The sequence below is a fragment of the Trichomycterus rosablanca genome, chromosome 27 (assembly GCF_030014385.1).
Source record: "Trichomycterus rosablanca isolate fTriRos1 chromosome 27, fTriRos1.hap1, whole genome shotgun sequence".
Lineage (NCBI taxonomy): Eukaryota > Metazoa > Chordata > Actinopteri > Siluriformes > Trichomycteridae > Trichomycterus > Trichomycterus rosablanca.
Window position 1 is genome coordinate 9,072,034 of NC_086014.1, and position 24,145 is coordinate 9,096,178.

General features: G+C 43.6%; 2 protein-coding genes and 1 long non-coding RNA gene across 5 annotated transcripts in view; 1 reads left to right on the forward strand and 2 right to left on the reverse strand.

The window, feature by feature from the left end:
• The window catches only part of slx4 (SLX4 structure-specific endonuclease subunit homolog (S. cerevisiae)), a 28,039-nt gene extending 12,983 nt beyond the window's left edge, over positions 1-15,056 (forward strand). The window contains exons 12-16 of the mRNA XM_062989239.1: positions 899-2,841; positions 2,933-3,032; positions 5,327-5,602; positions 6,780-7,182; positions 14,772-15,056. Coding sequence (XP_062845309.1) covers positions 899-2,841; positions 2,933-3,032; positions 5,327-5,602; positions 6,780-7,131 — 2,671 coding nt within the window. The 3' untranslated portion in view covers positions 7,132-7,182; positions 14,772-15,056. The remainder of the gene's footprint in view (positions 1-898; positions 2,842-2,932; positions 3,033-5,326; positions 5,603-6,779; positions 7,183-14,771) is intronic.
• Positions 14,772-15,943, reverse strand: LOC134303820 (uncharacterized). Its single transcript, XR_010007706.1, has 2 exons — positions 15,856-15,943; positions 14,772-14,940 (listed from the first exon to the last, which is right to left on the reverse strand). It is a non-coding gene; the product is annotated as an uncharacterized LOC134303820 (long non-coding RNA).
• Positions 15,944-17,398: 1,455 nt separating this feature from the next.
• Positions 17,399-21,761, reverse strand: bbip1 (BBSome interacting protein 1). 3 transcript variants are annotated; one of them, XM_062989240.1, is made up of 4 exons: positions 21,571-21,761; positions 20,302-20,369; positions 19,081-19,258; positions 17,399-17,828 (listed from the first exon to the last, which is right to left on the reverse strand). In XM_062989240.1, the coding sequence occupies exons 2-4, from the start codon at positions 20,345-20,347 to the stop codon at positions 17,801-17,803; spliced, it is 252 nt and encodes an 83-aa protein (XP_062845310.1). In that variant the 5' UTR covers positions 20,348-20,369; positions 21,571-21,761; the 3' UTR covers positions 17,399-17,800. The 3 variants fall into 3 exon arrangements, with proteins under 3 accessions (XP_062845310.1, XP_062845313.1, XP_062845312.1); XM_062989243.1 differs by lacking the exon at positions 21,571-21,761 and adding an exon at positions 21,062-21,105; XM_062989242.1 differs by lacking the exon at positions 21,571-21,761 and adding an exon at positions 20,588-20,707.
• Positions 21,762-24,145: the final 2,384 nt, after the last annotated feature.

A 24,145-nucleotide genomic window follows, 5' to 3' on the forward strand; every position in this document is an offset into this window, starting at 1 on the left:
CCTGTAAGTTGTGACGTGGGGCCTCCACGGATCAGACTTGATTGTCAAGCACATCATACAGATGCTCGATCTGTGGATTTTGAGGGCCAAGTCAACACCTCGAACTCATTGTTGTGCTCCTCAAAGCATTTTTGCTTTGTGACAGGGCGCATCATCCTGCTGAAAGAGGCCACAGCCATCAGGGAATACCGTTTCCATGAAAGGGTGTACAATACACATTCAGTATGTATGATATGACCAAAAGAATATGGACAGACTACGCTTAGTTGGCACAGCATTCTCAGCAGTGCTATCAGCCTGCCCGGTGTCTTCACAGACATGGTTGGCCACGTCTCATAGCCAAAGCCTTGTGATGGACTGGCACCCTGTCCAGAGTACTGTATGTCATGCTTTGGCCCAACAATTTCGAAAGCAACCTGACCCATTGCAACCTTGACCTGGATAAAACATTTAATTCTAATTAAATGAATGAATGAATGAAATGAGTGGACACCTGACCATTAGCTTGCTGGACAAAACTGTGGCTTTGTATGTATACCAGCCCTACTTTGTGTATATATAACAATGTGTCTCATATATAACAATATATAACAGATTTTGGAATGTGTGTCTCAAAAAGACTCACAATCAGTGTTCCAATTCATCCTAAATGTGTTGAATGAGGTCAGGGCACTTTATGGATCCACTTTATGGATCCATCTATTTTGTCCACACCTCTGTAATGCTGGAACATAAATGCCAACTGCTGCCACAAAATTGGAACTTGGTATTAATTTTTTTGCATTAATTTATACACCTAGAAAGGTGTTCAAAGGGTGTGGTTAAAACACCTTGACATCAGAATAAACACAGGTGTACACAGTGTAGTTGATCATTTCCTTATGGTTGTGTGTTGTAGGTTTGGTCTGTCTGAGCTTCAGCAGCAATGTGAGCAGCACTTGGAGAATTCAGACAACCCTAACGAAGATACACAGGACTCTTGTCCGGATCAAGAGCTTGAGGCTGGCCCCCAGCAGAGCCTGGCTGACACCCAGTTCATGGATCTCCTGCGGTCCATGTGGGAGCATGAAGAGAACGATGCAGAAGAGACTGGAGAAGCCGGAGGACAGACAAAGGGTGATGATGAAGCGGGTCGTGGTGATCATGAGATCAAAGAAGAAGTAGTGGATGAGGAGGAGCTTGACGAGATTTATGAGTTCGCAGCCACACAGAGGAAGAAGGGCAATGATGACGAGGCGGACAATGAGACCAACGAGGAGGAGGAAGATGAGAACAGGGAAGATAGTGATGACGTTAAAGCCAGTACTAGTCCTCCAGGTCAGACCATTAATTGCCAGCCTGATGCTAAGGCAGATACAGATTTAGGCCTCAGGAGAAACCCAGATGCTAGTTTAGATCGCAGCTATAGTCGCCTGTTCTCTGAATCCTGGGGGGAGTACATGGAACCGACTCAGACTCAACACAGAGCCCAATACAAAAACACACCTGCTGCACGTCGTTCATCTACCGTCAGTGAAGTGATAGACTTGAGCATAAGTCCACCACCAGGATCTGAAGAACCCGACCAACTCTTCCTTCCAGTTGCTGGCGTTTCTCCAGGTGAAAAGGAAGACCCCTCAGATCCAAACGACGTATCTAATGACCCTAAACAAACGTCAGGATTCACAAGAGCATGCTCTAGATCTCCCGTTCCTAGAGGAACCCATGTGGAGACATCGACCTCTGTACCTAGTAGTAGCAAACCCGCGGGTTCTCATTCGAATCGAAGCCACCCTGAGCTAATCGTCCTGTCTGACTGTAGCGACGACATGGACGTCGACCCTCCCGCTAGACCTAATCAGAGCTACACTCGCGTTAAAGATCGCCCTGAAGTCCGATCTTCTCAAACGTCTACACATCCAGAACCTTCCGGAATGGGTGGCGCAGACGAGTGCGGATTCAACACCTCGGCTGAGGTTTCCTGGCTCATCCCGGCGACTCCGGAACCCTCCGCGCGCGCCAATTCCTGGCAGACTGGCAGCAGCATGCGCCGCACCCAGCTCTTCCCTAAATCGTGCCCGTCGTCGTCAGTTTCATCCGCCTCTTCTTCTAAGACCGCGCATCGACCATCCAACGTAGAATTGCATCTCAGCAGTGAAAGTTCAGTCGATGACGCATCGAAACCACCCAGTGGCTCGATTTCCAGATCGTCCCAGACATCACAGAGTTCCTTCACGAAGCAGACGTTACGGAATACTGGACACGAACCTTGTAGCAGCACGCCCGTCCACTCGAACCCTCTTTTGAAGAAACTGGACGCTCTGGAATCTCCTCTGTTGAAGGAAGATGGGCTAAGAACCCAGAAATTTGGAGAGCTCGTATCTCTCCAGCTTAGCCCATTCCAGAAAGCATGTCGGAGAACTTCCACCAGTTTCCCGTCTCCAAACGCAGATGAGATGAAGACTGAAGAACCACCTGGAACGGAAGACCTGCCAAACACAGTGATAGAAGAGGAAGCTGGAACCAGTTTCTGTGCCTTCGACGAACCCCCAATAGCGTTTGACGATTCCTGGGGTCTGGGCGGTGCGCTGCCCGAGCAGCCACCGTGTTTCAGCCTGAAGCTGGACAGCAGTGAAGATCCAGCCAGTCCCGCAGAAGGTCCCGCAGAACGTCCTTCAGAACACAGAGGTAGAAGTGAGACCCAGGATCGAAGCGCCTCGCACAATCACAGTCTGCCGAACGCTGACAATTGGGACAGCTGGAACGGAGAGGATGAAGATGAAGTAGCTCCTGCTCCTCCACTCTCCGAGAGATTAGGTCCAGCGCCTCTCGCCAAGAGAGTGGCGCAGTTAAAGACACCGGGTAACACATCTTTGTTTCTCAGTCTAGGTCTGGTTCAGACGTTTTGAGCTGCTTCCCTTTGGGAATAAAAATAATGTTCTTTTTTTCTTAGTTGCCTGCAAGAAGAAGAATCAAGCCTCTCTGGTGCCCATCACACCCATGCCAGGCTTTTCAGACATGGACACACCCGAGTTAAAGAACAGACTGAACAGGTACAAAGAATTATTTGAATCTTAGAGTTTTAATTGCTGGCTGTGCCATCAACAAGTGAGGAACTTCCATCAGTGGAGAGAACGTATGAGCAGTAATAATTAGGGGTGGGTTTATAAAAGCGATTTTTCGATTCGAATCGATCTTTATTTGAACGATCCGATATCGATTCATATAAACGCGAGATCGATCTTTTAAATACGCCCCTTTTTACGGTGCACACGGAAATCTGTCACCCCCTTTAATCTCGCGTGACCAGCCAGTGTTTTTTCATGCAACGAGATCTGACCTGCACATCAGTTTAGCATGGCAGAAGCTCAAGTTATGACCACTACACAACTTTTTGCACTGATTTTCGCTCGGCGACGGGTCGGTGCAGGATTCGGGAGGAACTCGGTGTTCGCTCTGCGATCAAAACTCGGCTCTCGATCAATGTGAGAAACAGCGAGGGGAAACGCAGGGGGGAGGTTGGAAACAGGTGGTGGAGCGCAATATAGTTTCTATCAGAATACATCAGCACACGCGACCTGATCGTTCTCTACAAAACAAAATATTTATTAACCTCCAACTCACTATAGAACACGCCATGCTGCTCGTGTTGCCAAATCCACTCGGATTCATTTATTTCATCAGCGCACAAACTTTGATCTCTCGCTACTTGTTGATGTGCATGTTTGGACGTGGTATCATTAAACCTTTCATCACTTCTCACGTGTGTTTTCGTGACAAAACGTAGTTTTGGAGACCAGAGAAGCTCGCCTGCGATTCCCCCTGGTGATAGATGGTGTAGTGTAAAACTCCCCATCGCCGATCAGTCGTGTAGTGTGAACATTACAGCGACCAGGTGTTAATCAGTGTCGTGTCGTGTAAACTTGGCATAAGCTGTTTAACAGCCAGGTGTATGTTTACATTACATTTACAATGTTGTAGCGTGTCAGACATATAAAATAATAATAAAAAATTTATGTTACTGTTTTCTGTTTTGGATTAATTATTTATGTAAACAAAATACACAAATATTTTTAATAATGAGTGTTCTTTGTACAATTATCACATTCGTTCTCTGAACATCTGTACATATTTAAACAAAACCTGTTAATGTAACTCGAATATGCCTAAATGTGTTGAATCGAAATTGAATCGAAAATCAGATCGAAGATCGAATCGAATCGGGACCTTGTGAATCGGAATCGAATCGATCCAGGAAATTAGTGGCGATACCCAGCCCTAGTAATAATTAAGAGAAGTTTAGATGTTCCTATGTAGTTCTTTTAATCCATTGTCACATCTTTTTTTAACAATACGCGTTTTCGACTCTCAGAAAAGCTGATTCTTACAATTTCTCAGCACCCCGAGCTACAACACAAGTTTAAAAGTGAAACAGGAGGAAAATCCAGCTAAACACAGATACACGTGGACGCTTTCGGAGTAGATTTGACTGTTATTCCATACAAATGCATATGATTCGTCTCATGTTTGCAGTGATGACATCTTACCTCACCGCTCAAGTGAAGTGAAGGTACCACTGTATTAACAATTGAAACACAGCCGCTCAGGTGGCGCAGCGGTAAAACACACAGATCTCGAATCTCGGCTCTGCCTTGCCGGCTTGGGCTGAGTGGCTACATGAACAACGATTGGCCTGTTGTTCAGATAGGGGGCGGGACTCAAAGCCGGAGGGGGACACTCTCTCTCTCAAACTGGTGCAATTACGCCCTCTGCTGGCTGGTTGGTGGCACCTGCTGTACTATGTAGGTGATAAAGACGGTTCGATTGCTGTGCACGTGTCGGAGGAGGCGTGGAGTAGCCTCGTCAGCCCCAATCAGGAGCAGGGACCAGCATTAGTGAGAGGATGATAATAAAAATTATAATAATAAAAAAATAATAATAATAATAAAAAAAACAATTGACATTGGTTTTTATTGATCATAGACATTTATTGTTTGTTATATAATGATGGTCTCTCGGACAGTTTTAAAGGAAGTCATGACATTTCGTTATTACATAAAGTCAATAATGTGAATCAAATCAATACGACCTCTGCTGGCTGATTGATGGCGCCCGCGTAGAGTTGAAATGACGCTGATCAGGGTGCGGCTCTCCATGCACAAGGCTGATCCGCATATGAACTCGCCTCGTGCAGGTGAAAAGATGCAGTCGGTACTGCACACGTGTCGGAGGGGGCGTGTGTCAGTTGCGAAACTACTAAGTCAGCAGTAGAGGGTTGTATCAGTAGTGGAGAAGCGTAACGCAATCAGGATATTTATAATACCCCTGTCATTTTTAACAACACCAGGTTCGGAGTGCGCCCTCTCCCCAAGAAGCAGATGGTGCTGAAGCTGAAGGAGATTCATCAGTACACCCACCAGCTGATGAGCTCCGGCTCAGAGGAGGAAACCTCACCGAAGGCTCGTCCCAAATCTGCACTCCCCCAGCCTTCACTGCCCTGCTTCAAACAACCCGCCGCGCCTCCTCCGGTCTCTCCCCGCAAACTGCTGTTTAATGAGGAGGAGCAGGACGGCCTTCCTGCATCTCAGGATTCAAGCACCTCGTCCACCGCCGAGTCAGAGAGGTGAAGTAACAATCACAAAATTCTTATACTATAAATGAGGCTCTCTTACTACAGCGTTTATTTAGATACAGTTTCAGCTAGCACACCAGAGCCGACATCTCGAACTCGTCGGTTCGAATCTCAGCTCTGCTACATATTGAGAAGGCAACATGCAAAAACAACTTATAATTGTTATTATATACAATGCAAGCAGTTGAAGGTTTAGAGCCTTGCTCAAGGGCCCAGTAGTGGCAGCCTGGCAGTAGTGGGGCTTGAACCAGCAACCTTCCAAATATGTTTCTCATAGCATCACGCTAGTCCAATATACACTGATCAGCCATAACATTAAAACCACCTCCCTGTTTCTACACTCACTGTCTATTTTATCAGCTCCACTTACCATATAGAAGCACTTTGTAGCTCTACAATTACTGACTGTAGTCCTTCTGTTTCTCTACATACTGTTTTAGCCTGCTTTCACCCTGTTCTTCAGTGGTCAGGACCCCCACAGGACCACCACAGAGCAGGTATTATTTGGGTGGTGGATCATTCTCAGCACTGCAGCAGCACTGACGTGGTGTGTTAGTGTGTGTTGTGTGTTGTGCTGGTATGAGTGGAGTTTTTAAATACCGTGTCCACTCACTGTCCACTCTTAGACACTCCTACCTAGTCGGTCCACCTTGTAGATGTAAAGTCAGAGATGATCGCTCATCTATTGCTGCTGTTTGAGTCGGTCATCTTCTAGACCTTCATCAGTGGTCACAGGATATTTTTGGTTGGTGGACTATTCTCAGTCCAGCAGTGACAGTGAGGTGTTTCAAAACTCCAGCAGCGCTGCTGTGTCTGATCCACTCATACCAGCACAACACACACTAACACACCACCACCATGTCAGTGTCACTGCAGTGCTGAGAATGATCCACCACCTAAATAATACCTGCTCTGTAGTGGTCCTGGGAGAGTCCTGACCATTGAAGAACAGAATGAAAGGGGGCTAACAAAGCATGCAGAGAAACAGATGGACTACAGTCAGTAATTGTAGAACTACAAAGTGCTTCTATATGGTAAGTGGAGCTGATAAAATGGGACAGTAAGTGTAGAAACAGAGGTGGTTTTAATGTTATGGCTGATCGGTGTACATGTTAATGCTATGGAATGGATTTTCAAAACCGTGTTTAACAGTATTTCATCTCTGCAGGTCCAACCCGGAGTTATGCGACTCCGACTCCGGCGGCTCAGACACCGAGGGTGTCACCGCGTCTCAGGCAGCGGTCCGCGAGAAGGATAAACTCCAGGCCGTGCGTTCGTTCATCGCGTCAGACCCGCTGCTTTACCGCCAAGTGTTGCAGTATCAGCCGCTCTCGCTGTCTGATCTGAAGGCCAGGCTCCGGGCGGCGGGCATCAGGTTGGGCACCGCTAAGCTGCTAGACTTCCTGGACTCCCAGTGCATCACCTTCACCACGGCCAAACCGGGCCAGGCAGGACCCTCGCGCAGGAAAGCACGCACGGCAGGCAGGGGGAGGAAGAGAACCACCAAAGCAGCTGTTTAAGAGGGACTGTAGACGAGCCTCTTGGATGAGCTGCACGAGAGGGCCTGTTTTGTGAGTACACCATATTGTCACCATTGAGCACTTCTAAGTCAGGTTAAATATAATAAAATTTAATAATAATAAATTTTATTTATAGGCGCCTTTCAGGACTCTCAAGGTCACCGTACATAAAAGAATAAACATACAAACAGCATAAAACAGCAATAAAACAGGGAAAGAATTTTAAAAATATATATAGTCAAGAGAACAAGCTAAAGACTGTATGCTGTCCTAAACAAGTAAGTTTTGAGGCGTGATTTAAAAATGTCTAGAGAGTCAATATTACGAATGTCTGGTGGGAGGGAGTTCCAGAGACGGGGAGCCGAACGGCTAAAAGCTCTAGACCCCATGGTAGTCAGACGGGCTGGAGGGACAATAAGACTAATGGATAAGGAAGATCTAAGGGTCCGGCTGGGTCTATTTATATGAAGGAGCTTGGTGAGATATGGAGGAGCAAGATGATGGATAGCCTTAAAAGTGAGCAGTATAAGTTTATAGTCAATGCGAAATTTAACAGGGAGCCAGTGGAGCTGTTGAAGAACGGGGGTGATGTGATGAATGGATGGGGTTCTAGAAATGACACGGGCAGCAGCATTCTGAACTAGTTGTAGCTTATGGAGGGACTTGAGGGGGAGACCAAACAGAAGAGAATTGCAATAGTCGAACGGGATGTGACCAGGGAGTGGACCAGAATGGCAGTATTGTCAGGAGTGAGGGAAGGACGGAGACGGTTAATATGACGAATATAAAAGTATGCAGACCGAGTGATGTTATTTATGTGAGTTTGGAAAGACAAAGTGCTATCAAGGACGACACCCAGACTCTTTACCTGAAGGGAGGGGGAAACAAGAGTGTTGTCAATGGAAATTGAGAAACTGTCTACTTTAGCAAGGACAGATTTAGAACCAATGAGAAGAACCTCTGTTTTATCACTATTGAGTTTGAGAAAATTAGAGGAAAACCAAGACTTGACTTCCTGTAAGCAATTGCAGAGGGAGGAGGGAGGGAGGGTAGAAGTAGGTTTGCTAGAAAGGTAGAGCTGGGTGTCGTCTGCATAACAATGAAACTGGATATTATACTTATGGAAAATATGACCTAAAGGAAGAAGGTAAATGATGAAAAGAATAGGACCTAGAACCGAACCTTGAGGAACACCAGTAGTGAGGGGAGATGGTTGGGATGTAAATGTCTTTAATTGAATAAACTGAGTGCGATCAGAGAGATATGAGGTGAACCAGTCCAGAGGTATGTTGGAAAAACCAATGGCTGATAGTCTATGGAGGAGAATAGAATGGGAGATGGTATCAAATGCTGCACTCAGATCAAGGAGAATGAGTATGGATAAAAAACCTGAGTCTGCTGCAGTCAAAAGGTCATTTGTTATTTTGAGGAGAGCTGTTTCTGTACTATGATAGGGACGAAAACCAGATTGAAACTGCTCATAAAGGTGATTATTGGAGAGGTGAGAATGTACCTGAGAAGCAACTGTCTTTTCAAGGATTTTTGAAAGAAAAGGCAGATTAGAGATGGGACGAAGGTTATTGAAGTTGTTAGGATCTAGACCGGGTTTCTTTAAAATAGGGGTGACTGAGGCAGACTTTAATGACAAAGGGACAGATCCAGAGGTGAGGGAGGAGTGAATAATGGCAGTTATCAGAGGCAATATAGCAGGTAAACTTGCTTTGACCAGGGGTGTTGGGAAAGGATCAAGTTGAGAAGTGGAAGATTTTGATTTCTGGATGAGATTAGATATATCAGAGATAGTGGGAAGGTGAAAAGTAGTAAATGGATGAATAAGAGGGACCGACACTGGGGAAAATACGGTACAAGAAGTAACAGGAAGCAATTGCTGGTGTATCAGATCTATTTTAGTATTGAAAAATGACATTAACAAATTGCAATGATCGACAGAATAGAAGTGTGAAGGTAAAGAGTCAGGTGGGCGAAGAGTGGAAGTGACCAGAGAAAACAGGGCCCGTGTGTTTCCATCACCAGCTCTAATTAATTGGGAATAGTACTGGGATTTTGCTGTGTGAAGATTATCTTTATATAGAAGAAGATGGTTATGATATAGCTCCTTGTGTATTATAAGGCCAGTTTTCCTAAAGAGACGTTCCAGCTGGCGTCCTGTAGTTTTAAGCTGACGTAGATGGGGTAAAAACCAAGGAGCTGAATGGGTGAAAGAAACAGTCCGGGTTTTTAATGGAGCAAGTGAGTCCAGTAGAGAATGAAGTCCAGTGTTATAGTGACAAACCAAATCATCAGTAGTGGCTGAAAGACTAAGGTTAGGAAAACTGTCAATACCTGATAAAAGAGAAGTTAGATTAATATTTTTAATATTACGATATGTAATGTCACGTAGTGGTCTACTTTTAGATAGAATCATATTGATATTGAATGAAATTAACAAGTGATCAGAGACAGGGAGATCAGTGGCAGTACAGTTGCGGGGAGTTACACCAGAACAGCAGACTAAATCCAAGGTATGTCCTTTAGAGTGTGTTGGAAAGTTGATATGTTGTTGAAATCCAAAACTGTCCAAGCAAGATATAAAATCCTTAGTAGTAATGTGATTAACACTGTCCATATGTATGTTAAAATCACCAAGCACAATGATGTTAGGAAAATGTAAACAGAGCAATGTGAGAAATGCTGAAAAGTCATTTATAAAATCCTTATTGGGCTTGGGAGAACGATAAATAGTAGCCAGAACAGTAGGTTTTGGTCCATACAACTGTATGGCTGCTACTTCAAATGTATGGTAGACAGGTAGAGTGAGAGTGGAGGCTTTCAACTGCTCACGGTAAAGTATCGCGAGACCTCCTCCACGACCAGTGACACGCGGCTGACAGATGTAAACAAACCCAGTCGGCGTTAGCTCGTTCAGCTGGGCGAAGTCACCGGATTGTTGCCACGTCTCTGTAAGACAAAGAAAGTCAAACTTACGGTCGAGGAGGATGTCCCGGAGAAGAAGGCTTTTACCCGTGAGAGACCGAGTGTTGAAAAGCCCGACATTAACTACACAACGGTCCGAGGATGCAATGATGTTAGCCGACCTGGCTACTCTGACTAAGACAGCACAGTCCACTTTCCTGCCAGAATTTCTCCGAGAGCGACGAGTTTTAGACCAGATGGTGTTTATGGTAGTCGAGTCATCAATGTGGAAATTCCGTCGGGACCCACGATGGATGTATCTGCGCTGAAAAGGCCGAGCAATGTCCGGGTGAATGTGGAGTACCGGTGGCATATAGGGCAGGTGGAACCGCAGCTTAAGAAGTTCAGCAGCCGAGTACTGGTGTAAGGTTGCCGATGGTTGAAAAACTATGGACAATACAGCCCAAACAAGGACAAACCTTACAACTGAGTCATTATTCCACATGGTGACAAAATAGAGTTAGGAAGCAGCAGGTAGCGTCTGAGAGCAGAGTGATTCACATACAGGTAAGCCAGTTAAAACACACTGAATACACAGAGTTAATTCGTTCTGGTAGAGGACTGGGTTGGAGTCCAAGATCTCAGAAATCACAAGCTCATAACGAACAAAAATCATAAATAATAATAAAAAATAAAATAAATAAATAACCGGGGAGCAGCGGCAGCTACACGCGCCAGCGTACACTCGAACCGGTGTATGTACATGTCTGTACATGTCTGATATGTACATCATCGATTATTTTATAAGCTATACTTACCATACAGATAAACCTTGTGGAAATACAATTACTGACTGTAGCTTATCTGTTCTTTGTCACCACCCCTATATACAGTATACTACGTATATGGACAAAAGTATCACGGCATCTACATAATACACCTACAGGAGCTTTAGTGAGATCCTATTCTTAACCCACAAACTTGGAAGCATACAATCCAAAACATCTTGATATGCTGATGCTTTTAGATTTCCCTTCACTGGAACTAAGGGTTCTAGAAAAAACAACCCCATTGCTTTATCCCTCCTTCACCAGGTACAGCTAGAGTCAAGCAGGTAACGTTCTTCTGACATTCACCAAATCAGGACTTGTCCATCAGACTGCTAGATGGACTCCAGAGTCCAGTAGTGACGTACTTTACACCTTTCCATCCGAAGCTTGGCGTTGTGCTTGGTGCTGTAAGGCTTGCTATGAAGCTCAAAGTGCACTGATGTTAATACCAGGGAAGGTTTGGAACTCTGCAGAACGTTGGGGGCTTGTATGCACTATGCGCATCATCACTTCGTGGTTGGGTTCATGTCTGTATTTGGATGACCGACTGGCCAATAGCACTCAAGTACGCAAGGTAAAGGCTTACATATCTAAGTGCCTAATAACTGTGCATGGCGTGTATATTAAATAGTGATAAACTAGTAGGATGCACTATTACAAAAATAATATATTTATAATGCTTTTGCCATAATTTCTACCTCACGCCAGGTGACATTGCATCTGTTGCTGGATTTTAGACACCTTAATCACTGCCAATAACATCATCAGGCAAAATAAATCTAATTCATTGTATTTTTTGCCATCAAGTCCCTTTGTGCAGCTCATATGCACTTACTGTGTCATCGTTTCCTACAGTGGTGTTCAAAAAAATAGCAGTCCAACACCATTAACTTGATAAATCACTGTTTTTAGTAGAAAAAATTTACTTGAAAGTGTAGTAGAGTAATGAAAACAAAACAAACCCAACAATTAGGACGTGCATCCCACTCATTCTGAGTAATCGAAGCATTGATTGAAAGGGGGTTGTTCAAAATAATAGCAGTGAGGAGTTCAGTTGGTGAAGTCATTCATTCTGCAGAAGAACGGGTGTCAATTTTGGCCCTTATTTAATGTAGGAGGGTGGCAAATGTTGCACAGCTTGGTCATAGCACATTTCCTTTTGAAATACTGGGTAAAATGGGTTGTTCCAGACATTGTTCTGATGAACAGCGTACTTTGATTAAAAAGTTGATTGTAGAGGGAAAAACATACAGAGAAGTGCAGCAAATTCTAGGCTGCTCAGCTAAAATGATCTCAAATGCCTTAAAGTGACAACCAAAACCTGAAAGACGCAAAAGGAAGCGTGGAAGCTACTGTTCGAATGGATCAGAGAATAGCCAGAATGGCAAAGGCTCAGCCAATGATCACCACCAGAAAGATCAAGGAACATCTGAAGTTACCAGTGAGTACAGAAGATGATTAAGTGAAGCCAATTTACCAGCAAGAACTCCTTGCAAAGTCCCGTTGATAAGAAAAAGACGTCCTGAATGGGTTCAAATTTGCCAAGGAACACATTAACTGGTCCAAAGAGAAATGGCTCAACATTTGTGGACTGATGAAAGCAAAATTGTTCTTTTTGGGTCTAGTGGCCATAGACAGTATGTCAGACGACCCTCGAGCACTGAATTCAAGCCAAAGTGCACTGTGAAGACAGTAAAGCATGGTGGTACAAATGATGATATGGGGATGTTTCTCATACCATGGTGTTACACCTATTTATCACATACAAGGGATCATGGATCAGTTTAAATATATCAGAATACTTGAGGAGATCATGTTGCCCTATGTCGAAGAAGAAATGTCCTTAAAATGGGTGTTTCAACATGACAATGACCCAAAACATCTTGGTTACAGACAAACAAGATTAAGGTAATAGAGTGGCCAGCCCAATCCCCTGACCTCAATCCCATAGAGAACTTGTGGGCTGATATCTGAAACACGTTTTTTTGAGGCAAAACCCAAAATTGCAGAAGAACTGTGGAATGTAGTGTAATCATCCTGGACTGGAATACCTGTTCAGAGGTGCCAGAAGTTGGTCGACTCCATGTAACACAGATCTCGGAAACAATTGTTATGCCACTAAATATTAGTTCAGTAATTTAAAGTGAAACCTCAAACATTTTCAGTTTATAGATACATTTTTTGAGTTTTTAAAGAAAAATGCTGGCACTGCTATTTTTTTGAACAGCCTAATATTCATTTTTCTTAACTTTCTGTAAAGGATTAACACAAACTGGCTACATTTAGTTAATGTTTTGATTTAGAATTGAAAGTGTAGTATTTTCAGTGCGTTTGCATTTATGGAAATAAAAGTTATTATAATGATTTTGTGCTTTATTCACTTTTTTAAAGTCACTGCTATTTTTTTGAACACTACTGTATGGTGTGAGGCCACTACAATAGATCGTTTTTCACCGTGCAGACCTGCCGCTATGCCGCATGGTTTTTACTGCTTGTTGCTGAGCTCAAACTAGTATTTGGTTTGCTTCTCACCAGGGCCGGCGCTAGGGGGGGGCTGAGGGGGGGCATTGCCCCCCCAAATTGTGTCTTTGCCCCCCCAAGCACAATGCAAGCAACGGCTATTTTTAAAATTATCTCTGAACCAATCACAAAAATGCATTTTGTTTTACAGTGTGAAGATATTTCCTTGCTTATTCCTGATTGGCTCTTTGAGTCATATAAAAATCGGCAGACTGCCCCAAACAGTTCAGTTCGGCAGTATATGTTCTGTTAGTGTGAGCGAGAGGCAGGTATACTGGTAAACACTTTTTTTTTACAGAATTAGTATTCTTTTGTTTTCTTTATATTTTAATTTCCCAATAATATAAATATTCTCACTCATTCCTATTTCCACGTTTGAATATTCTCAGTCTGTGTGTAGGTACATTTGTCAGCTTTGACTTAAATTTGTATTAAAGCCTTTCAAGAAATAGAGTTGTTCTATTAGTAATGGCAATTTAATTAAAGGGGCGTATTAAAATGAAATACAATTAGATAATCTTTTTTCTCCATTTACATAATCAACATGTATTTTTTAATCATTGGGTTTTAAGTTTAAGTTCGAAAACATGGATTTTTATTTCTTTACCTCATACATCACTTTAAGCCAGTATCAATAGCTTGGCTGTCATCATTCATGCACAAATCAAGCCTTGAATATATTTCTGGCTTCAAAAACATGACTATCAACATGCCCCCTCATTAGGTTTTACTGCCCCCCCAAGCAAAGCAGTCCAGAACCGGGGCTGCTTCTCACCATTTCAGAGCACTGCCAGTGAGACATTTGTTTAAATGATGTATGCAGGACCGAAGCACAGACATGGAGAAACACAAACGGAGACTGGATTTGCATTTTAAATGCATTTAACGTTTTAAATTCATAATCCTGGAATTGCTTGTAGTGGCTCCGTAGCTCTTTTTATTACTTTACTGTTTTGTTTTTTTATCTTCTTGCGTCTCTATGACGAACATTGCCAGGGCGTTCTTGTAGAAACTGAAATACATCTCATACAGAACTGCGGAATGTGAATAAACTGTCGATACTGTGTTATTTTAATTCTGTTGCACAGTGGCAAAGCCAGCAGAAAGCGTAAATGCCGCAGTAAGTGAGAATATGCGCCCAGCATCATGCGCCCAAAACGCTTATCATGTGAAATCGGAATAAAAGCGCTGTCTCAGACGTCCACCCGTATAAGATCATGTTTTACCATCGTCAGAGAAGCACTATCCAGGGGTTTAACCTATTCTGTAAAATATAGAACTTTGCATATGCTGTTTAATATGTAAATAGTAAATGAAGAAATCTTAATTTAATTTAATATAACTTTTGATCTTTCCCCTTCACATTTTCATGTCAAGACCAAGCAGAAAAAAAGACTTCATTTCAGCACATCTAGAACTTCAACACGGGTTGTAAAGCTTGCTCGACTGTGGACATTGTCTCCCGTATTCCAGCAGAATGAAACCTCACCATCCGGATGAATGTAGGAGGTTCTGTTTTTGTTTTTTTGTTTTTTCTTCCTCCAACCTGGACAAAGATGCAACTGTTATGCACACTTAAAAAATGTTTGTACATTAATTTTTATAAGACGATTACTGACTATTTATACAGTAACAAGTTATAAATAAAATGTAAAAGAAAAACTGTTGTATTCATAATTTATTAATGTCACTGATTAACCAGGTCTGGGCTCTGGCCGGGCCACTCAAGGACATTCACTCAGTTGACTTTCTCTGAAGCCACTCATTCGTTTCCTTGGCTGTGTGCTTCGGGTCGTTGTCATGTTTAAGGTAAACCTTCACGCCAGTTTGAGGTCCAAAGCACTCTCTGGACTGTAGTCCATCTGTTTCTCTACATAATTTTTCAGCCTGCTTTTCACCCTGTTCTTCAATGGTCACGACCACAACAGAGCAGGTATTATTTAGGTGGTGGATCAGTCTCAGCACTGCAGTTACACTCACATGGTGGTTTATAAAAACACCTCACTGTCAGCGCCCCGTGGGCAGCGTCCTGTGACCACTGATGAAGGTCTAGATGATGACCAACTCAAACGGCAGCAATAGATGAGTGATCGTCTCTGACTTTACATCTAAAAGGTGGACCAACTAGGTAGGAGTGTCTAATAGAGTGGACAGTGAGTGGACACGGTATTTAAAAACTCCAGCAGCGCTGCTGTGTCTGATCCACCAACATGTCCGGGTCACTGCAGTGCTGAGAATGATCCACCACCCAAATAATACCTGCTCTGTAGTGGTATCCCGACCATTGAAGAACAGGGTGAAAGCAGGTTAAAACAGTATGTAGGGAAATAGACGGACTACAGTCAGTAATTGTAGAACTACAAAGTGCTTCTATATGGTAAGTGGAGCTGATAAAATGGACAGTGAGTGTAGAAACCAGAAGGTGGTTTTAATGTTATGGCTGATGGGTGTATTTACTTACATGCTTTGGGTCATTGTCTTGTTGCATCACACAGTGTCCCTTCCTTCAGCTCTTGTTTTGATACACATTTGAATTCATTGTTCCCTCAATGATCACAAGGCGTCCAGACCCTAAGCAGCAAAGGTTCTGATGTTGGTGTGCCATGTTCTTTTTTCCTACAATCTATTAAATTGTGCATTATACAATATATTGTTGTGCATTTGTGCTAGGGCTGCACGATATTGGAAAAAACTGACATTGCGATATTTTTTTTCCCTGCGATTATATTGCGATATTAAAAAAATGCTGGAATTTTCACCACATTATTAATAATATTAATAATGCATGTATCTTACTCTAAATAATAACTCATCTGTGAAAAAGGGTGGTGCCTACAAGGGATACAAAAGATTATGACAAGCTACATCTTTGTACTCGGTTGAAACTGAGCATTAAACTAAGAAAGCTTCAATATCACATGAGGGAATTAACAGGATTGACAAAATTGGTCATTTAATATTTTATTTCACAATCAAAACCTCTTCAAGTAGTAAACATTATTTTAAAAAACTATACAAACAAAAGAGCAGCTATACACCTGTTCGAAATCCCAGATTTCTTAGTTACTTAGATGCCTTAGTTACTAAGCACAATGCTGAGGCAGAACGAGTGAGACTCGAAAGCGTCCTTAAGGATGAAGTCAATCCCAGAATACACTGCGGCATCTCTTCTCTCAAACGTAAATAAATAATTATTAATTTTTAACGAGTGTTTTTCTTTGCAAGTTTGGGCTTGTCAGCAAATGTAACAGTTTTCTGTACACGAATCGAGATATGTTGACATGTTAGCGCCGTCCCACCTCATTCCATTGGTTTTAATGGCAAGATGCGAAATGCTAAACACGAAACCCGATGGAATCGGGCGCGTTCCAATAACCTGCCTTCTAAGTCATTGACTTATTAGGATCCTCTCTACTGTGGCAGCTGCCTATGTAGGTAGTACAGCAAGGCAGCTCACTAGGTTTTCGAACACACTGGTAGATATGTCATGGAAAATGAGAACGGTGTGAATTTTCGTTTTGTGTCGAGCAGCAAAAAAGTTTTAGCATGACGAATTTGATTTAATTTGCATTAAGTAACATCGCACGTCCTGCGATGTGACTATCGCGCATGCACACATCGCTGAAACGAAATATCGTGCAGCCCTAATTTGTGCTATATAAAAAAATATAGTAGTATAGTAGCATAGTAGCGGCTTCCTCCATGGTGGACACATGAACAATAGTGAAAGGTTGTTGCAGTTTGTAGTCTTTAATAGGTATTGGGTTTCCAACTCTTTTAGGACTGCATGTAGTGCTCTTGGAGTGATATTAACAGGACGCCTTCGGCTAGGGAGAGCAGCAATATGGTGGCAGTGGGAAGACAGGGGGCAGGACAGCAGACAGGAGACAAACCTTTGCATCAGCCCAGTGAAATGGGCACGGTGACATCCTGCCAGTGCCATTGAAGGATGTGTGGTTCTTCTTTTACTTGTTACTAATACACAAGACTGGACGACAACTGCATTGTACTGCATTGCCTTTATTTTCAGTACAACACAACCTGATTTAACAAATTAGCTTGGTCTTGAGTCCTTGTCCTGTACCCGCTAAACCAGTATAGTGACTTCCTGTCTCAGTTTTACAGAGCAGATAAATAAGCACCCTGTGCTGAATGCTAACCCTGGAGTACTATACTAAGAATTGGATGGCTTGTTGCTACATCTCCGCATGCAGACGGCTGGTCTGATCCAAATCCTCACATTACAGTCTTAAGAACTTTATGGACTTAACAGCGTGACTGCTAATAATGGGGGTGGGACTTCATTCAGCTTTGTAGACCTTTCCAGGTAACTGTCACTTGGAGGAAAACTGCACTGTGGTGGTACTGATGGTCCAATAAATCTCACACATGGAATAAGTAGGGACTTACTGGAGCACAGTCTCGCCCACACACCTGTGGCAAAAAAAGAAGATTCAGATTGGAAAGAGGATGGAAAATGTAATCTTGCCTAATGATGATGACTTGGGTATAAAAAAAATCAACCACATTATGCTGGTGAGGGTCGCATGGTCTGGTTTCACTGGACACCAGTACATTGCAAGGCTTCAGCTATCCCACTCAGACGAAACCAGTCGTGTGTGTAGACGCCTGGTCGGCCGATCTCGATGCTGGGATTTAAACCCGGCTAGTATGACAGCCACATGTAATTCAATTTTAAATTGAGACAACTTGAATTTGGTGGTACTGAAAGCTCTACAATCTTAGCCGCGTGGCCTCCAATATCCTTGTTAGTGATTGTAAGTTTGACTGCATCTAATAGCATGAGCCACGTGCATTACAATGGAAACGTTTATGAAGATCTGTATGAATCCCATGAAGATATAAACAAACAGGGTGTGGCACAAGGGTAATTACTAAGCAAGTTCAGGTCCCCTAAAAAAAACCCCAAGCTTTTAGGGTCGCCTACACGAACAATGATTGGGGACGTTGTAGCCTAGTGGTTAAAGTACTGGACTAGTAATCAGAAGGTCACTGGTTCAAGCCCCACCACCTTGAGCAAGCCCCTTAACCCTCAATTGCTTAGACTGTACACGGTCACAGTACTGTGTCAAAGTCGCTTTGGATAAAGGCGTCTGCTCAATGCAGATAATGTAAATCGCCTGCACGGAGACGAGGGATGAATGGGATCAGGGTGTGTCTCTCCGTACACAAAGCTGATCCACATATGAACTCGCCTTGCGCAGGTGGAAAGATGCAGTCGGCTACTGCACACGTTTCGGAGGGGGCGTGTGTTAGTCACGGCTCTCCTCAGACAGCAGTGGAGGTCGGCATCAGTAGAGAGGGAAGCATATGTGCAATTGCTTGATTGGATAAGGAAATGTGGGGAAAATTGGGTGAAAATGCAAACCCCCATCAATAACAAATAAGCGGTGGCGACACTGTCCACAATCAGACAAGTTTAACATTCCCATTGGCTTAGTGTTGGGGTCAGATGAGTTATTTGCCCCTAGTTAACCTAAGCATGTATAATCTAAAAAGGTAAAGCGATAAATCCCAACAACACTGTAAGTACTATCAAGTTGTAGAGGTGTTGCACTCTAGGGCCTTGTGGCTGCCAGTGGATTGGAAGTGGACGGGATAGGGATGAAAGCTTGAGTAGTTTGCTGAGTATGTACTGTCAATTGTACAATGTAGACATCGATACCTGTTCTGCGTGCCGGGTCGAGCAGGCTCCGGCTCACTGTTAGCCGCTTCTTGTTGTCTGATGACCTCCTGGGCCTGTTGCTGCATCTTCTCCAGCTTCTCCAGTGTCACAGATTTCAGAGGCAGGAGTTTTGGTTTGCACAGGATCAGCGTGGGGACGTCCTCCACTGACAGCTGACCTGCAGATGTGAGCACACACAGAAGCTACCGTGCTTTAAAACTTGCTTCACTATAGAGGCCAGAACATTAAAACCACTTCCTTGTTTCTACACACAGTCCATTTTATCAGCTCCACTTACCATATAGAAGCACTTTGTAGCTCTACAATTACTGACTGTAGTCCTTTATAACCTGCTTTCCCCCTGTTCTTCAATGGTCAGGACCCCCACAGGATCACCACAGAGCAGGTATTATTTAGGTGGTGGATCATTCTCAGCTCTGCAGTGAGTGTTGTGCTGGTATGCTTGGATCAGACACAGCAATGCTGCTGGAGTTTGTAAATACCGTGCCCACTCACTGTCCACTCTATTAGACACTCCTACCTAGTTGGTCCACCTTGTAGATGTAAATTCAGAGACGATCGCTCATCTGTTGCTGCTGTTTGAGTCGGTCATCTTCTAGACCTTCATCAGTGGTCACAGGACGCTGCCTACGGGGCGCTTTTGGCTGGATGATTTTGGTTGGTGGACTATTCTCAGTCCAGCAGTGACAGTGAGGTGTTTAAAAACTCCAGCAGCATTGCTGTGTCTTATCCACCCATGTCAGTGTCACTGCAGTGCTGAGAATGATCCACCACTCAAATAATACCTGCTCTGTGGTGGTCCTGGGAGAGTCCTGACCATTGAAGAACGGGGTAAAAGCAGGTTAAAAAAGCATGCAAAGAAACAGATGGACTACAGTCAGTAATTGTAGAACTACAAAGTGCTTCTACATGGTATGTACTGTATTTCCCCACACTTCAGTGGATTCGTGTGTGAAGGCAGTCTTGCGCATGGAGAGTCATGCACTGATCTCCACGTTTCTCTACTTCTGTACAGGCACCTCAGGCTACAAACCAGCGTCCTCACACAGCGCCTAAGACCCCACCCTCTTTTTAGTCTGGTCTTTTCTCACCCAGTAGACAGTAGCAATGCCAATTGTGGCCACTAGGGGGCACCTTTTCAGACAAGGAGCTTGCAGGGTAACGTAAAGTGTCAAAAATCACAGACAGCATTTCAGTTACCTTGTTTCGGTAGAACCTCTCTGAACGTGGACTTCACCTCAGGCATCTTCAAGTTCCTCTAGAAGCACCTTTAATAAAGTAAGAATAAGACAATAAGTACCGATTTAAATTCAATCACTAAGCGTAATGGAGTAACACACCCCGGACAGAACGGCAGTTGGCCGTCCCTCTAGTCTGGCTTGTCCAAAGATTGATTAATGCAGAGTGTCAGAGGGGTCAACAGTAAATCTCAGTGTATATAAGTATATATCTCGGTGTTAGAAGACTTATACAGCAGGACACTTACACAATTATTTGGAGTACTCATTAAATGTTAGTGGCACTTAATCGAGATTCGATCCAGGATTCGAATCCCTAGTTGTGTAATCGGTCGGTCGGCTGAGGCTCTGTGATGGACTGGTATTCTGCATAAAATATGGGCAGCAAAGGCCGCTCAGGTGGCGCAGCGGTAAAGTACGCTAGTGCACCAGAGTTGGGGTTGAATGCATGCTAAATGCATCGCATCGAATCTCGACTCCACCCTTCCGACTGGGTTGTGCGGCAGCATGAACAACGATCGACTGTTCAGGGTCAGAGGGTAGAGAGTCGGATCATAGGTCCTCATAACCGGTACAGCTGCGGCCCCCGCTGGCTGACTGATGGCGCCTGCACAGGGCTGAGGAATAACGCTGATGGGGGTGTGACCCTCCGTACACAACGTCCATTAGTGTATGAACTCGACTCGTGCAGGTGAAAAATGCAGTCTGTACTGATCGCGTACCGGAGGGGGCGCAAGTCAGTTGAGAGGCGTCCTCAGTCTGCGGCGAAGGGACACAATCAGGGTAATTGGACACAAATAGAACTAAAATGTATCTCTGAAATGACAAGTGGTCCTCACAGGCAGCCGCGGTGTTCAAAAAGAGGCAAGCCCGCCGCCAGGATGTTGGGCAGCCAGGACTCGAAAGGGCAAAAAAAAAAAAGACTTGAATTGGCTAACAGAAGACTGTCTGTGGTCATAATGTTTTGGCTCATTACTACAATGAAAACAACACTAATGCCCTTTTAAATTTGTAAAGCGTTGCATTTGAAAACCAAATTACTACTAAAATGACAAAAATGGTCTTTTAATTGCCCCAACACTTAATAAAAATAATTTTAACATTGTGAATTAAAAACCCGAGGTTGTTTATCTTTGCATTATTTAAACTTATCCACGACGCTAAGCGTTAGCAAGTTAGCAGCGGAATGAATACGAAAATATATTTTAGGTTTATTTATGCGTATATTTACCTAAATAAGTATATATTTAACATCCAAATTAACAACACAAAAGCAATCCGTTTAAATCCCAACGATACGCCGTTCAGCTGTGTATGTCTCGGTCCTCGGTCGTTAAGCAAAAAGTCTCTGTTGTGAGGACAAAGTGTACTAGATAGGGTGCATAGGCTGTTATTTCATCCCCTACAGAGTGAACAACAGTAGGGAATACCGAGTGATTTGGTGTTTCATTCAGGTTGCCTTGGACGCCATGGTTTTCTGTTCTAAGCTGATAAATACGCTGTTCAGCTGTGTATGTCTCGGTCGTTAAGCAAAAAGTCTCTTTCGTAAGGACAAAGTGCGCTAGATAGTGTGTATACGCTGTTGTTTTATCCCCTACATAGTGAACAACGGTAGGGAGTAACGAGTGATTTGGTATTCACTTAGGTTGCCTTGGACGCCTTGAGCTTCTCTTCTACTAAGCTGATAAATACAGACTCCTGGTTGTTCTTGCCACCTGGCGGACATAAAACTTGACCACCTTGGGTCCATTGTCACTGTGCTTGTCCATTTTTTTTTCTTAGCATGTATGAAAGCTAGTTTTGGTCATTCTTTGATTAACCATTTTCCATTTTAGTTGACTGCTTTATTCTGATCAGGGTTGTGATGGGTCTAGACAGGCAGTGGTGGACTAAGGCAATTTCTAGGGCAGGTTTGCCAGGATTGTACTTCTTTTTAACAGTCAGTCCCGGAAAATTTTAGCTCTTCCAGGACACATAATGTGTTAGTGTGTGTTGTGCTGGTATGAGTGGATCAGACACAGCAGCGCTGCTGGAGTTTTTAAATACCGTGTCCACTCACTGTCCACACTATTAGACACTTCTACCTAGTTGGTCCACCTTGTAGATGTAAAATCATAGACGATCGCTGATCTATTGCTGCTGTTTGACTTGGTCATCTTCTAGACCTTCATCGGTGGTCACAGGACGCTGCCTACGGGGCGCAGTTGGCTGGATGTTTTTGGTTGGTGGACTATTCTCAGTCCAGCAGTGACAGTGAGGTGCTGTGTCTGATCCACTCATACCCGCACAACACACACTAACACACCACCACCATGTCAGTGTAACCGCAGTGCTGAGAATGATCCGCCATCCAAATAATACCTGCTCTGTGGTGGTCCACTGGGGGTCCTGACCATTGAAGAACAGGGTGAAAGCAGGCTGAAAAGTATGTAAAGAAACAGATGGACTACAGTCGGTGAGTGTAGAAACAAGTAGGTGGTTTTAATGTTATGGCTGATCAGTGTATATTCTAGAGAAAAAGAACCAGTCAGTGTTGTCGGACGTCCAAGGGCTGGTTTCGTTCTCTTCTGCTCGCGTATTTTCTACTTAATATACTATAGATATTATCATTTTACCCCTTAAATCACATGATTAAATTAGGGAGTCATGTGAAGATTAAGTAGGACTAGATTTAAGAAAGGTCTGTACAACACATGTGGATACGGTAAACACTGTTTACACTCCAGTTAAAAAAAAGCCATAATAATAAGGTTCTGTAGCAGTTCAGTCTTTATTACCAAAAATACACCAGCAAAATCATAACATTTTATAATCTACTATGAGTAAATAAATAATCCAACTTCAAACTATCATCCAGCAGGACTAAAAGCATGTGAACATGAACAATAGTGTAGAAAATTATTACTACAGACTATGGTCGTTTCCCTCCTTTGGCAGCAGGGCTGGGCGATGTGACTCCAATATATCACAATACTGTACTACAATATAAATGATTAATCTCATCATACACATTGTGTAGATATGCTTTTTTACTAGTAAACAAAGGTAAAAACTAAAGAAAAAAACACCACAAGATTCAGCGTGATTACAAACTCACCCTGGCAGAAATTATCTGATTGAGGAGGGAAAAGAACAATCTGATGATTGAACGGACACATCAAGAAAATGAAAAGATACACAAATAAAAATAACGGCCTTTATTATCATGGAACAAATCGGGGGCTGATGAGGATCTGATACTAAATGGTAACGTTTTAAAATGTAACATTGACTAATTTGTTAACGGGCGGCACGTGGCTCGGTGGGTAGCACTGTCGCCTCACAGCGAGAAGGTCCTGCGTTTGATTCCCAGGTGGGGAATTGCCTTGTGTATATGCGTGTCTGCCCTGCGATGGACTGGCGCCCCGTCCAGGGTGTTACTGTGTGCCTTGCGCCCGCTGAAAAGCTGGGATAGGCTCCAGCACCCTCCCGCGATCCTAAGTGGATAAGCGGTTCAGAAAGTGAGTGAGTGTCGAAGGTATTTTCTATTGTTAGGGTGGCTCGGTGGGTAGCAGTCACCTCACAGCGAGAAGGTCCTGCGTTTGATTCCTGGGTGGAGCGACCCGGGTCCTTTCTGTGCGGGGTTTGCATGTTCTCCCTGTGTCTGTGTGGGTTTCCTCCCACAGTCCAAAAAAACATGCAGTCAGGTTAATTGGAGACACTGAATTGCCCTATAAGTGAATGTGTGTGTGTGTATGTGTGTGTAGGTGGATGGACTGGCGCCCCGTCCAGGGTGTTACTGTGTGCCTTGCGCCCATTGCGCCCCC